General features: G+C 41.1%; 2 protein-coding genes across 3 annotated transcripts in view; one reads left to right on the top strand and one right to left on the bottom strand.

Moving 5' to 3' along the window:
* LOC123370901 (serine-rich adhesin for platelets-like) overlaps nucleotides 1–14,868 on the bottom strand; it is a 74,985-nt gene that overhangs the window by 11,628 nt on the left and 48,489 nt on the right. The window contains exon 9 of one of the 2 annotated variants that reach the window (XR_006579612.1): nucleotides 5,686–5,857. Coding sequence is in view for 1 of the 2 variants with exons in the window: in XM_045017809.1 (XP_044873744.1) it covers nucleotides 5,814–5,857 (44 nt within the window). In the remaining variant the exon portion in view is untranslated. Of the gene's footprint in view, nucleotides 1–5,346; nucleotides 5,858–14,868 lie in introns of those variants that run through there. The other variant, XM_045017809.1, reaches the window with a different exon arrangement.
* The window catches only part of DDX60 (DExD/H-box helicase 60), a 75,841-nt gene that overhangs the window by 52,585 nt on the left and 8,388 nt on the right, over nucleotides 1–14,868 (top strand). Inside the window, exons 28-33 of the mRNA XM_045017798.1 lie at nucleotides 4,757–4,909; nucleotides 5,980–6,084; nucleotides 8,464–8,664; nucleotides 9,823–9,927; nucleotides 10,742–10,880; nucleotides 12,552–12,673. Coding sequence (XP_044873733.1) covers nucleotides 4,757–4,909; nucleotides 5,980–6,084; nucleotides 8,464–8,664; nucleotides 9,823–9,927; nucleotides 10,742–10,880; nucleotides 12,552–12,673 — 825 coding nt within the window. The remainder of the gene's footprint in view (nucleotides 1–4,756; nucleotides 4,910–5,979; nucleotides 6,085–8,463; nucleotides 8,665–9,822; nucleotides 9,928–10,741; nucleotides 10,881–12,551; nucleotides 12,674–14,868) is intronic.

Here is a 14,868-nt window from a genome sequence, read left to right as displayed (position 1 = left end):
CACCGGATGACTAAAGAAGAAACCAGTCTAACCCCTATACTAAGGAAACATGCTGTTGTTTTTGGAGATGATTTGGGAAGTATGAAGGGAATCACTGTGACATTGAACATTAAACCTGACAGTCCACCAAAATATCTGAAAGCCCGAACTGTGCCATATGCCATCAGGCCAAAAGTTGAAGCAGACCTGGAGCGCCTGGTCACCAATGGAGTCCTACCAGTTACCCATAGCTCATGGGACACTCCTATCATTCCAATAGTGAAGAAAGATGGCTCTCTCCAGATTTGCGGTGATTTTAAAGTCACTGTCAACCCAGTGTTGTGTGCAGAGCAATACCCGCTTCCCCGCATCGATGACCTCTTCGCAGGCCTGGCTGGGGGACAAAAGTTCAGTAAGATTGATCTGAGTCAAGCATATTTACAGATGCACGTCGATGAAAAGTCCCAAGAGCTGTTGACTATTGTGACTCATAAGGGGCTTTATCGATACTGTCGCCTACCCTTCGGAATAACGTCTGCTCCCGCCCTGTTCCAGAGGGCTATGGACCAGATCTTGTGTGGCTTGTCAGGAGTTCAGTGCTATCTGGATGATATCCTGGTCACTGGAAGAAATGAAGAGGATCACTTAAAGAATTTAGAGGCTACCCTACAAAGACTGGAAGAGTATGGCCTACGAGTTCGCAAAGACAAGTGTGAATTCTTCAAGCCCTCTGTTGAATATTTGGGACACATCATTGATTCTGCAGGTCTTCATAAGGCCCCTGCAAAAGTTAAAGCTATTGTGGAGGCTCCCCCACCTCGAAATGTTGGCCAGCTGCGCTCGTTTCTGGGACTACTGAACTATTACGGAAAGTTTATCTCACAGTTAGCCACACTGCTAAAACCACTTCATGAGCTCTTTGGGCAAAACAAGGCCTGGAAGTGGACTGAAGCCTGTGATGTTGCATTTAACAAAACTAAGGATGCATTGCTAAATTCTGAAGTTCTAACGCACTTTGATCCATCCTTACCCCTACAACTGGCCTGCGATGCCTCCCCTTATGGAGTGGGAGCAGTTGTGTCACACATTATGCCTTCGGGAGAAGAGAGACCTATTGCTTTTGCTTCACGCACTCTAAGCAAAGCAGAAACTAACTACGCCCAAATCGAACGTGAGGCATTAGGAATTGTTTTTGGAATTCGGAAGTTTCATCAGTACCTGTTTGGGTGAAAGTTTACTCTTCTCACAGACCATTGACCTCTGACGTCAATTTTTGGACCCTACACAGGCATTCCCCCATTAGCTGCTAGTCGTATGCAACGTTGGGCATTGTTACTTTCAGCACACACATATGAATTCAAATACCGGAAATCCACTCTGCACGGCAATGCAGATGGCCTCTCAAGGTTGCCTTTGCCGGTCAAACATCAAGATAGTGCCCAAAAGGAAATCTTCTACTTTGAACAGGTAGAGAATACACCCATCACTGCTACTCAGATAAAGAAGGCAACTCGCGTTGACCCAGTATTGTCCCAAGTTATGGACCTGGTGATGCATGGAAAATCTCAACAAACCTCTCCGGTCTCACCCGATCTTGTTACCTACATGTCCAGGAGGACGAAGTTATCGGTCCAATCTGGTTGTTTGTTGTGGGGGAGACGTGTCATTATTCCACCACCACTGAGATCACCGATGTTAGAACAGCTACATTCCGGTCACTGTGGAATAGTGCGCATGAAGGAAATTGCACAAAGCTATTTTTGGTGGCCTGGATTGGACAGTGCTATTGAAGAGAAGGCAAAAGCTTGTATGTCATGTCAGGGTGTGAGGAATGCACCCCAGTGGGCCCCCCTACACCCATGGGACTGGCCTGAAAACCCGTGGCAACGTATTCACATTGACTTCGCTGGCCCCCTTGAAGGAAGCATGTTCTTGGTGGCAGTAGATGCCCATTCTAAATGGCCAGTAGTCTCTATAATGCATTACACTACTGCAGAGAGTACTATCCAAAAACTACGAGGACTCTTTAGTCATTTTGGTCTGCCAGAACAACTTGTGAGCGACAACGGACCGCAGTTCGTCTCTCAGGAGTTTCAAAATTTTATGAAGGCAAATGGGATACACCACATCACGTCAGCACCATATCATCCATCCACCAACGGATTAGCTGAAAGATTTGTGCAGACAATGAAACACGCTTTGAAATCAGCAAGGGGACAACACTCCATTCAAAAGCGTCTGGATACCTTCTTACTTTCCTACAGAAACACACCTCATGCTATGACCCAGGCATCCCCGGCCTTTCTAATGATGGGACGACAGCTGCGCACTTGCTTTGATCTGCTGAAACCTTCTGAACCCTGACAAATTGTGCAACATCAGCAGCAATATCAAGTCATCAGACGGGCACCCAGAGCAAAAGACCGAACCTTTAGCCCGGGACAGCCAGTTTTGGCTCGGAATTATACTTCCAGAGCTAAATGAGTCCCTGCCACAATCATCACTCAAACAGGACCTGTTTCCTACACAGTCCGGACTGCAGAGAATCTTACCTGGCGGTGACATGTAGATAAGCCGTTGCCCGGTCATGCCAGTCCTCAGGACACATCTGCAGTTGAGTGGTCTGACTTCACCTCTTCTGGTGAGACACCGAATCACGAATCACCTGTTCCTGACTGTTCTCCTCCATTACTGCCGGCGGCTGAGATACCCCTTTGCCCAGCACGAGCTGATACCACCTCCTCACCTGTTCGTGCTGCGGACCCTGAGCCCATGGTATTTTCGGGTGCAACAACACCAGAAGTTCGCCGTAATCCACCGAGAGACAGAAGGCCTCCTCATCGGCTGAATCTTTAGCTAGGGCGAACCCACAGTTATGGGGCAAAATAATCCCCAGGGTTTAGCCGGGAATGGAGGCAGTCTATCCTCCTTCTGTAGTCTAGTGTGTGTTTTATTTAGGGGATGTTCTTATTAGGGGCGGGGAGGAATATGTTGTGTATTTGGTTGTCATGGTTTTTGTTCCCATGGCAACTGAGTTAGATTATTAGGGGATAGACGAGCCAGCTTCGGCCGGTTGGGTAAGCTCTGTGTCTGTAAATAAAATGGTAGTTTTGTTAGCTGTCTGCTGTCTGGCCTCAAGTGATTTCTTCTTAAACCGGCTGCCCTCAAGGATATAACAAAGTGCACCTTGCACTTGGAAATGGAATGTGGTGAGGTTTGTGATGGCCTGTAGCTCCCTGTGGGCATGTATTCCAAAGTCTGAGACTAGCTTCTGGGAAAACTCCATCTCCTGCACAGACAAGCTTTATTCTTGTATTGGAAAGTTCCATTGTGCCTAAGAAGTAGAGCTGTGAGCCATGGTCCTCATCCCAAAGATTTAGATGATTTTTTAAATCTCCTAAGCCCAGGCTAGTCCATTGATGATTAGTACCGAGACCTTGAATTTGGCTTGATGTTCTATGGAAAGCCAATGTAGAGAGTGGAAGACAGGTCCGATTTGCTCAGGATAGCCAGTGTTGCTGAGTATTTTCTACTAGTTGGAGTTTCCTAAGGGTAATGGCTTCATGTCCAAGTATATTGCATTGCTGCTTTACTTTTATTGGTAAGAAGCAGCAAAGAATCCTGTGGCACCTTATAGACTAACAGACGTTTTGCAGCATGAGCTTTCGTGGGTGAATACCCACTTCTTCAGATGCAAGCAGTCGGGTATTCACCCACGAAAGCTCATGCTGCAAAACGTCTGTTAGTCTATAAGGTGCCACAGGATTCTTTGCTGCTTCTACAGAACCAGACTAACACGGCTACCCCTCTGATACTTTTATTGGTAAAACTATTATAAGAGTAATTAAATATTAATCAAAATGAAACACTGTATCTAAGATTAATTGCCCCCTTTTACTTTGAAAATTAATATGTTTTGAATGTATGTGCTATATATTTCAAAAATACATCCCAGAGTCTGAAATTCTCCCCATTAGTTACTAGAAAACTTAAAATCAATCTGTCTTGATTGCTATTAGATATTAGCTTTCTTAGACTTAAAAATGTATTTGTCTACTTTAAAATATATATGCCACACACAAACACTTACTTATGCCCCAGTTGGTTTCTTGTTGGCCCTGATTTCATTTTAGGGACTACAGGTTGACACTTTTTCCATCTACTTTTTACCTTAACTCAAGATCAATTTCAGATAGCCATACTCATGTTGAGTAGCACTGTATACCCTATTGGATTCAGCGCACTAATGGAGGAGTAAGGTACTATTCAATGAATAAGAGTGGCAGAATGTAGCCCTTTATCTATTTGCTATTGCTTGATTTTCAATGCTGGAAAAAATGTTACAGTGATGAGCACTATAGAAATTTCTGCCACTCTTACTCATATCAAGTAGTACCTGAAATCAATTAAAAATGCTCACTTAGGTAGATTTTACTCCATGTAAAGATGGAAGAATCAATTGCTTGAACTGCAAAAAAACCCAAAAACCATGACTAAATTCAATGAATCAGATCTCAGAAAAGAGGTTTAACCAATGTGTTATTTATTTTGAAATGTGTCACTGGCAGCCCACAGGATTATCTCTAACCCAAGCAGTGTTTTAGGCTACATCTGCATCTCTTGCACATTGGTAGTAACAGATTTCCTATTGAGAGTACAGGTTGGCCAAAGCAGGCAATTTTAGAACAATGCATTACTCAATTGTATTCCATTCTGGCACTGGCTTAAATGAATGTAAATAAAAAAGAAAAATATCTGAAATTTTTCATTTTCTTAGATTTTGCAGAAGGTGGTTGATCGAGTGAAGTTCATGAAAACAAATACAACACTGAAAACACTAGCACTGAGAGGAATTGGATATCATCATGCTTCTGTGTCACAAAAAGGAAGACAGTTGGTGGAGATGCTCTTCAGGATGGGATTTATCCAGGTTCATCGTTTTTCACAGATTTTTTTTAAGTATACAACAGTATCTGCTTTGAGAATGAAATATTTTTTACATGTAATGATCTCCTTTGAGTATGCGTTCACTTATTGAGGGCAAATGTAAGCGCAAGCACAATCCCCACAAAATGTACATTAAATATATTCCTTAGTAAACAAATTGAATGGCATATCTATGCAGTTTACCAAACCATTTTAGAATACCTAAAATAAAATACAATAGACTCTTAGGCCCTAATCCTGCAAATACTTACATTTACATGCATTTCTGCATGTGAATAAAGTTAAGCAAAATATAAATATTAGCAGGATCAGGGCCTTGTTTTGTATGTCTTTCAATATAAATTGTTTAAAATACTTTACAGTGTTTAATAATAAAATACTTGGCTCTTTCATACAAACTTGTTTGAAGATCCGAAACTACTCAAATTTTTTTAAGGTAAAGATAAGCATGGTAAGTAAGATTGGGATATTGAGATAGAAAAGTCAATTGACTTTTTGTGAGAGCCAAGACAATCCTTCTGCACCTCCCCACACCAAAAAAAACAAACAGCAACCACATACCAAACCTTAATTAAAACAATGTGCAACCAGGGCACAACAAGACAGAAGAAGCCACATAAAAATGGTCAAAATACGTTAGGGTAAGCAATTATGATTTATCATTGAGGGGGAGAACCAAGTTGTACATTAACCGTTAAAGGCATTATGCTGTTAATAAAAATCCAAATAAAAATGAAAGTGGCAGCAGTAATCCCTTACTTGTGTAGCAGTGATTTTCTACAGCTGCTCCATATTGTCTGTTCACCAGTCAGGATCATTTCTCTTCCCCCTTTCACTTGTTGAGCTACCGCCTGTACCTAATTTACTCTGTTTATAATTCCATCATTTCAAGGATGGAGTACCTGTTGTGGGTACCTGTTATCATCTTTGCCTGGAAGTAATAATGTACAGAGGTGAATTAATTTTCTATTTAGCATTTCTATCTTTAAGGCTATCAGAATGGAAACACATGTTTATAAATATAATTTTCAATACTTATGTTTATTTTCCTAGGTGGTTACAGCTACTGGAACACTGGCTTTAGGAATCAACATGCCATGTAAATCGGTTGTCTTCACACAGAATTCTGTGTATTTGGATGCTCTGAACTATAGACAGGTATTGAAATACACAGCCAGTTTAACTAACACACACATCTGTACACACATACATAAATTTAGACAGAAAAGTTTTGGACAGCTATATATGTGTATATATAAAAAGCTGGTCAAAATATTTCTGTCTAAAAAGTTTGATGAAAAAGGGAAAACACACACCACACATGAAGATTTTAGGCATATGATTAGGGCCCTACCAAATTCACAGCCACGAAAAACGCATCACGGACCATGAAATCTGGTTTCCCCCCGTGATATCTGGTCTATTGGCACTCCACCACCATCCAACCAAATTAAGTGGGCTCAAATTCCAAGATGGACAAGACTCAGTTCTACACTTCTGACAGGTTTTCCTTATATAAAAATGTCACTACTTTAAAAAATGGAATATCAGAAAAATAGAACTTTGTACCACTATCAGCTTCCCAAGGAGTACCAACATTTGCTTCCACCAGAAGGTCCTGAGATATCGGACTTTAAAATATCATGATTCTGGGTACCAAGAAGCTCTTTTAGAGGGTTATTAAATTTGCCTCTAAGGCCTGAAAGTTGGACTCATGGCTAAGGCACCTGCCTTGACAGGTGGGAAGGATACAAAAATAGTCCCAATAAAAATATTAAAATTGTAAAAGATTCTTACATCGTGTTTTGTAACATATGGTGCATATATAGAATATATGATTTATTGGCAGTAATTTGTAATGATCTGCATAATTTACACATGGTTTCATCACTGATAAACAATGCAGCAGATTTTAGACATGGCTTGGATGCATAGGGCAAAGGACAGAGAATGAAAGATGACCCCCAGGTTCCAGGCTAGAGCAATAAAGAGGATGGGGATGGTGTTGATGGTAAAATAAAGGAAACTGGAGAGGGCTTGAGAGACAAGCTCAGTAGTTTGGTTATGTTATGCTTAATTTCAGTGAGACATTGAAGAGGAAAGGTCAGAGACACAGGATGAGATGCAGGATTGGAAAGGACGGAGACAACTCAGGAGTGGAGAGATAGATTTGTAAATTGTCAGAATAGAAGCAGCAGTTTAAACCATTAGAGCAGATAAAATCAGCTAAATAGATGATGTAAAGGGAAGAGGAGGAATCCAAAGACTGAGCCTTGAAGAATTCCAACAGCCAGTAGATAAAATGGGAGAGACCCAGTGAAAAGCCTTTATGCTATTCACCATCACGTACTCTGGTTCTGCTCCACAGCTTCAGCACTGATTCTCTGTGGATGAGTTATACCAAGAGCTGGGGGAAATTATTCACAAATTTTTTGCAAAAGAAATAGTCCATTTTTCCTCAGACATGTTGGAATTATAAATATTTCAACCACTTTAATTCTTCCCTGTGACATTTGGGAGTGATCCTGTGTTGTTTCTGGGGTCCCAGTATAACCAACGCTGAATTTGAACCTAAGTGTTTTACAATAGATTATTTTATTACACACATTTTTATTTAATTGTGATGAGCTATTGCAATGCAGGGCCCTGGGTGGTGGGAAGATCACCTGGAGGCAGATTGCACAACACAAATAGTATGTCTATATGGGACAGCTGTGGGTGTTTTATTGCAGTGTAGACATACCCTTTGGTACTTATATCCCTGAAGGCTAAGGAGAGAAGAGCTGTCTGAGAAGTGACCATGGCCAGGAAGGTGGGACAATACACCAATTCTACCCATCCCCTGGATAGCCTCTGCTGGCAAGGCTCTTATGGAGCCCCAGCTGTAATTTAAAGTTGCCCTCGTCTGACAACCATTGAGGGAGGTGGTAGTACAATCACTGCAAGCCTCCTCCCCATAGCCAGGCATAAATCTCCCCATTGGCATAAGAAGTTGAATATAGCCTTTTGCATTCTTTTCTGCTGGCCACATAATAAAGATTGCAGCATTCCTGGAATGTTCTAACCATCTAATCTTACACAACTGGCCAAGGAACAGCACATCCTCAGCTCCTTTTCTCCCACCCTCCTTTTTTCTTCCCCTGTCTTGGCTGTGAGCTGGAAAGGCAGGCGGGGAGCAATCAAGTCATTTCTCTACTTCCCCTGCATCTCAGATCCTCTCTTCCCTATCTAAAAGAGTAGCACCCACATAAACATATATTATGGATTCACAGTTTGTCTTTCTGTACTGACAGAATCAAAAATCCCTCTGATATGCTTTTTTCAAACCTAGGGTGACCAGATGTCCTATTTTTATAGGGAAAGTCCCATTTTTGGGGATTTTTTCTTATATAGGTGCCTATTACCCTCCACCCCCGTCCCATTTTTTTCACAGTTGCTATCTGGTCACCCTATTCAAACCAGAACGACTGGCATTACTGCAATGACTTTGTGCAATCATGGCAATGAGAAAAAAATGTTGGCATTGCTTCTCTCTAGATGTCCGGACGTGCTGGACGACGTGGTCAAGACTTGCTGGGAAATGTGTTTTTCTATGACATTCCGTTGCCAAAAGTAGACAAGCTTATAAAATCCAATGTACCTCAACTGAGAGGCCAGTTCCCTCTGAATATCTCCCTAGCACTGAGACTTATGCTGTTGGCTGCAAAAGCTGATGACAAAGAAGATGCAAAAGTGAAGGTATATTATGTGGTTGTAGGCTATCAATGCTCAGTTAGATAATGGAACCTTTATATATTTTTAGATCACATGTTGAAGAATTTTTATTTAGTTCAACACCAAATTACTAAATATGTATTTTTGCTAACCTGAAAAATCTACATGTTTTTAATAAATGGGGGGATTTCTGATTTCTAATACACATTAAGTAATACAAAATAATTATGATCTTTCCCTTTCCCTACACTGTTCACATTGTTTTCGGTGGAATACAATTTTCTTAAGTGATATATATTTGATCCAAATATATCTATGCTATTTTTATATAGATCTTATGATCACAGATATTAGCTGAAAAGGCCCTATAAAATCCTTCAGTACATTTTTAGTATTTTGTGCAGTTTAGTTTTAAATACATCAAACAATGATCCTAATAGATCTCAATGTCAAGTTTTCCTGATAGTCATCGTAAATTTTCCCTTTTTTAATTTCATCCTATTTTTTTCCAGGAAACTCCTTGTACTAATCTCAGCAATTCCTCTCCCTATTTGGTGTTTACACCATTCAAATGTTTGCAGATTATTACATTATCTCACCTTTGTCTGTTCTTAGACACGTTATATTTATTTAGTTCTTTTAATCTTTCATCAGTCAATTCCTCTAGCATGCTGATCTTTTTTTCCTCTTCTCTGAACTCCCTCAAATTTTGTCAGTCTTTCTGCTCGTGAGGTGTCCAGAAATAGATGTAATAGGAACAAAACGATACAAAGCGGCATGGACAGATTTAAGGGGCAATAGGACAGCACCTCCTCCCCATGTTGCAGTGTTCCTGGAGTGGTTTAAGCAACTCTGATATCAGTAAGAAGGCAGAGGGAAAGGGAAAAGGAGCAGAGAAAGGGGACTCAACTGCCTAGGGAGAGGAAGTTTATCTTATTGTCTTTATAAATACACCTTCACTTCTTCTTCCATTTTCTCTTTCTTATGTAGACTGCATCCAAGAGTAATTTTGTCCCCAAAGAGGAATGGGGAATGGACACACACACCCTCCCCAACAGCATAATTCCCCCTTCTCCCAAAACATCCCCAGAGCATTGTTGTATCATAAGCAGGGCATTCCCTAGCAAGTTACTAATTTAGACATTTTAGAGAGTGATACATTTATGTATTTTTCCTCCTAAGGTCTTATCACTGTTGAAGCATTCGCTTCTCTCCTTCAACCAGCCAAGAGTCCTGGAGATATTAAAGCTCTACTTTTTATTTTCTTTGCAATTTCTTGTCAAGGAGGTAAGATTCCACTTTGTCTTTCTGTTAATGAAATGGTTTGTCTCTACATTTAGTCTTTGGACTTGATCCTGCAAAGAGCACCACATGAGCTCAGGGGCGTGCCCATGAACATGCTATGAATGCTATTATTTTATAGATCAAACCCGCTATACTGGTTATTATTGCTTGTGCTGTAGATGTACCTCAGTTCTATCACACAAGCCTGAGGTTTTCACTGAAAATTACTTATATCAAAAATGCTGAATCATGATATTTTAAGAAAAAACAAATTGTGCAAAAGAACTAAATTTCACAATTCCATCTTCCTCTTCTTTTTTTTTTTTGAGTGGGGGGCTCTGTATCTCATTTGAGATGTTTATTACACAATACATAATTTGAAGGGCACTGTCACATGTTTTATCCTTGGTAGGTTGAGAGCTGAGCCTAACAATCTAGGCAGTAGGTACCACATGTGATACCACCATTCTTAATAAACGCCTGTCAGTACAGCTAAAACACCCAGGAACTGTAACCTCTGATTTTACTCTTTGTTGCAGTTTTCAGGGGCAAAATCTGGTTGTTATAATGCTCAACCGTAATTAAGTTTATATTATATCTCGTGCTACCAGAATGATCCACTGTACTGCAAGGCGTGGAACAGAGGAGAATGGTTTTCTGTGTAATTCCCCAAGTCACAGAATTCTCCGCAATGGTGGTATGAGCAATATTTAATGTTGAACAATATCATGGTCCAAATTACAAAAATGACAGTCGTTTGTAATTGTAGATTAATACAAGGTCCAGTCATAGTTAACTAAATTGTTTAATTCTTTAGGGATATTTGGATCAAGAAGGCAATACCATGGGATTTGCTGGACTTGTAAGCCATCTGCATTATCATGAACCTTCCAATCTTGTCCTGGTCAGCTTTCTTGTGAAGGGCTTGTTTCACAAACTGTGCCAGCCGAGGAAAGGTAAGTTCATGTTCACTACCTTTTTACGTAGGTAAGAAATTGACACTAAATTAAAAATAATTGTTAAAGAGTAGAAGACAAGTTACATATATAGAGGAAAAAAGATATTCCATCTCTTCTGGTTATTTTCTCCAATCAATCAACATCATCTCTGTCTTGGCACAACTGAACTTCAGCCAGCTAGCCATCATCCAAACCCCTATCACAGCTGAACAAGCAGAGAAACTGCACTGTTCTGATCTGATGAAAAAGATGAGTGAATGTTGCAGTTTTGGGTAATTGCATCTATGACCTCTCTGTGGTGTGCTCAAGGGATGCTCCATTAGGTCTCACGCTTTCAGTGTCACCTCTCTCTGGTCAGGGACTTGCATTTATCTGCCTCCAGACCTGGCATGTAGGCTGCATCCCCTTACAATTCACTGTGATTGTTCCAGCAGGTTTGATTTGTTCAGCATTTGCAGTTTCACACTCTCTCAAGGGCTAAGACAGTAGTTTACTAGGGACCAGACAGCCTTACTTAGATCACAATGCATTTATTTTAGATAAAGAGATTACAAAGAAAATATAATAAAAGACAAACACATACACCCATCCGTCCTATGGTGACCCTGGCTGGTTCCAGTTCTTCCAACCCTTCAGCAGGATTTGCCTCTTCCCCCTCCTCCACTTTGGCCAAAGGTTCATGTCAGTTTATTGGATAAAAGTGAGAGCCCCCTTGAATAAGTTTAAACTCAGCCTTTATACCCCAAAGCCTGCCTTTGTCTCCTGGTCTCTGGAAGCTAGTCTGAGCCAGTATGTGAAATTCCCTCCATGGGATTGTACTTATGTGCCTCAGGGCCTGCAGTAACTGCCCCCCACTTATTTTAGTTCCTGAAAGGAGCTCCGTAACCCTCCCCAACCAGCCTACATACAAGCCTGGGTTCACAGTGATACAGATAACATTATAAAGTGGATCCAATAGTCTCAAGATATGCCTGCATTAGTCATAGCTGCTTGTCACAGTCAACAGCATGCTTATGGCGCCACGTCTGAAAATTCCTCACTATCTCACACTGTGGCCTTACATTTACATTGAACAAAAGGGGTAACAAAAACACGAGAGAGAGAGACTCCTGCGGGTAGATGTTCAATTGCTGAATAGCACCCTAGGAATCTTCTCAGAGAGAATACAATAGAGCCAATCGATCATGGTTCTTTCTATCCCTGCTAGAATACGCAACTTTCTGAACAATAGCATCAAAAGCAACTAACAGATCTAAAAGAGTCATCACAGATATTTGGTCTTTGTCCATTGTCAAAAGGAGATCGCTGATCAAGGGGACCAGAGCTATGTTCAAATTTAAAACCAAATTAGAAGAAATCTAGAAAATCTGCACACTCTTGATAAAGCCAGAGCTGCCTCAATAACATTTTCTCAATAGGCTTCCCTCAAAATATTAGACACACAACATGGCAGCTCCCAGTTCCTCCCAAGTCCATGCAGTGTAATGACACATTACCCAAATTATATCACAAGCGGTAACATAATGTATTTTTGCACCTACATTAGAGATATTTTTTTCTAGAATTAAAAAGTTTGCTACATGAGTTTTCCCAAATGCTTAAGATATTGGCTAGTTTAGGCTTTAATCCCCACATCCTTGTTCTGTCTGAGTTTTCTGTTTTGAATAGATTCAAAGACATTTTCTAAAGAGGTGATGGAACAGCTAGTCCTAGTACTGGCAAATCTGTTTGGAAGAAGATATATCCCAGCCAGCGTTATTAAATCTAAACAAAAGTTTTACCAGTCAAAGGTAAGATGAAATCTCTTGTTTAATTTTTTTTAAATATTTAGTAAAGAATGATAAAATAAAACAGAGAGGTAGGCTAAGTGATTGTTGATGATTTGAACAACAGATCTACAGGAGAGATGACCTCTCTTTTGATGTTAGAGTATCACACTGTGTAACTGTAGGCTGCTAGCCTGAGCCCGTAGTTCAGAAAGCACTCACACCATGCTGGTTCTAGCCCTCTTTCTCACCTGGTTCTAGCCCTCTTTTATTTGTTCACAATAAAACCGTTCAATATAAGATCCATATATAAACCCAGTATTTTCCCTTGACCTAGGGTCTTCTTCAGCGGCCTAGCTAGTCCTAAGATGTTTTAGTCTACCACTCACTTGCAGGCCTGCCAACAAGAGAGGCAAAGGGGGCAACTGCCCAGGGGCCCAGGAGATTTAAAAGGGCCCAGGAGTCCTGGGCCTCTTTAAATCATCTGGATGGGCCACAGGGCGCCTAGGTGCATAAAACCACTCTGGGCCCCGTGCTTTGTGGGGCCCCGTGGGCCGGTGTGGGCAGTCCTGAAAGTGACAGATTCATCACTTCCACCCCAGACCCCGCTCCCCTTAGGGACAGCCCTGGCCCTGGCCTGGAATTTCTGTCGATGGGCCTGCTCACTTGCCTGAGAGTCACTCTGCTCCAAGGCCCTCCACAGGCACCAACCTATTTCCTGTAAGGTTCCCTTGACCTAGGAGCTTCCTACTACAGTCTTTCTACTCCGAGCAGCTATCTTCAATACCTGGCCCCCTTGCTAGCTTTTATAATCAGCTAGTCTATCTCAGCTGTGAGGTAGCTGATCAGTCACAGGTGAGGCTCAGTGTTAACTCTCCTTAAGCAGCCAGTCACTTTCAGTCAGTAATGAAAGCCATATACACAACCCTTAATTTAACAGAATCATTATTAGATGCAAACATAAAGGTTGGAGATTTGATGATCTTTAGATGAGAGTTGGAGCTCTTTGCAAGCTTAATTTTGTGAACTCAGTTTTAAACAGGAAGATCATCAGCCTCTGCAAAACTTTTTCACAGTTTGGACTCCAGTTTTAGAAACTGTTTCACAGACTACCTCCCTTCCCTTTCAAATAACATCCCTTTGGCAGTTAATAGTTTACATGGCAAAATAATATTGGAAATGTTTCAATATACTTTTTTTTGGCTTACTTTTAATGCTGTTTAAACTATGGAAACAAGATAGCTCTCTACAGACCACAAGCTGCTGCTCTATGGACCACAGTTTGGGAACTTCTGCTCTACTCTATTTTAATTGAGTAGGGGAAGATGTTGCCTGATCTTTAGATTATGTATTAATTATATTGATTACTTAAGAATCCCCAGTTATCATTTTGAGGGTTGCCAGGTTCTTGCCCCAAGATCAGGCCCAGTATTATTCAAATTATTATATACACCTCTACCCTGATACAACACGACCCAATATAACACAAATTCGGATATAACAGGGAAAAGCAGCGCTCTGAGGGGGGGGGGGGCGGGGCTGCGCGCACCGGTGGATCAAAGCAAGTTCGATATAACGTGGTTTCACCTACAACATGGTAAGATGTTTTGGCTCCCGAGGACAGCATTATATCGGGGTAGAGGTGTAATTGGGAACCCTGATGTGCATAGTTGCAACACTCACACCATGGGAACTCTTTTATATTTACAAATATAGTTCATTAATACATTTAGCACAATCACAAACACCCCAACTCAGTAAGGTAGATAAAAATACTACAGAATGTACATCTGCACACCCATATACTCTCACCATCTCCTGTAGAACAACCTGAACTGTTAGCCATCATCTTCCTCATCACCATCACCTTCCGCATCATCACCAATGGCCATCATTCTGGCATCTCCCAAGGACTACATCTCTCTCTCCTACCGCCCCTAAGCTGGGATGCCACTTTTATAATATGTTACGCTTTCTGTCCTAACCAGTTATTTTGGTTGTTTCCAAGTTCCAAGTTGTGGTGAACCTGTTAAGTTTAAAAGGGTATGCACTTAGGAAAGCCCCTATGCCAACCTGCTTTAACACATCCTCTATGTTAAAGGTTGCAGCCACATACGGACCTTTTGCTTTAACTCTTCACCATCTAGGTGAAACATATGTATGCTAACTTTGCCTTAGCTCACCATACAGGATGTGGCCTGCAGGTCCCTTGTGTTACA

The sequence above is a fragment of the Mauremys mutica genome, chromosome 5, assembly GCF_020497125.1.
Source record: "Mauremys mutica isolate MM-2020 ecotype Southern chromosome 5, ASM2049712v1, whole genome shotgun sequence".
Lineage (NCBI taxonomy): Eukaryota > Metazoa > Chordata > Testudines > Geoemydidae > Mauremys > Mauremys mutica.
The sequence above is the reverse complement of the archived record's forward strand: the minus strand, read 5'-3'. Positions and strand labels throughout refer to the sequence as shown.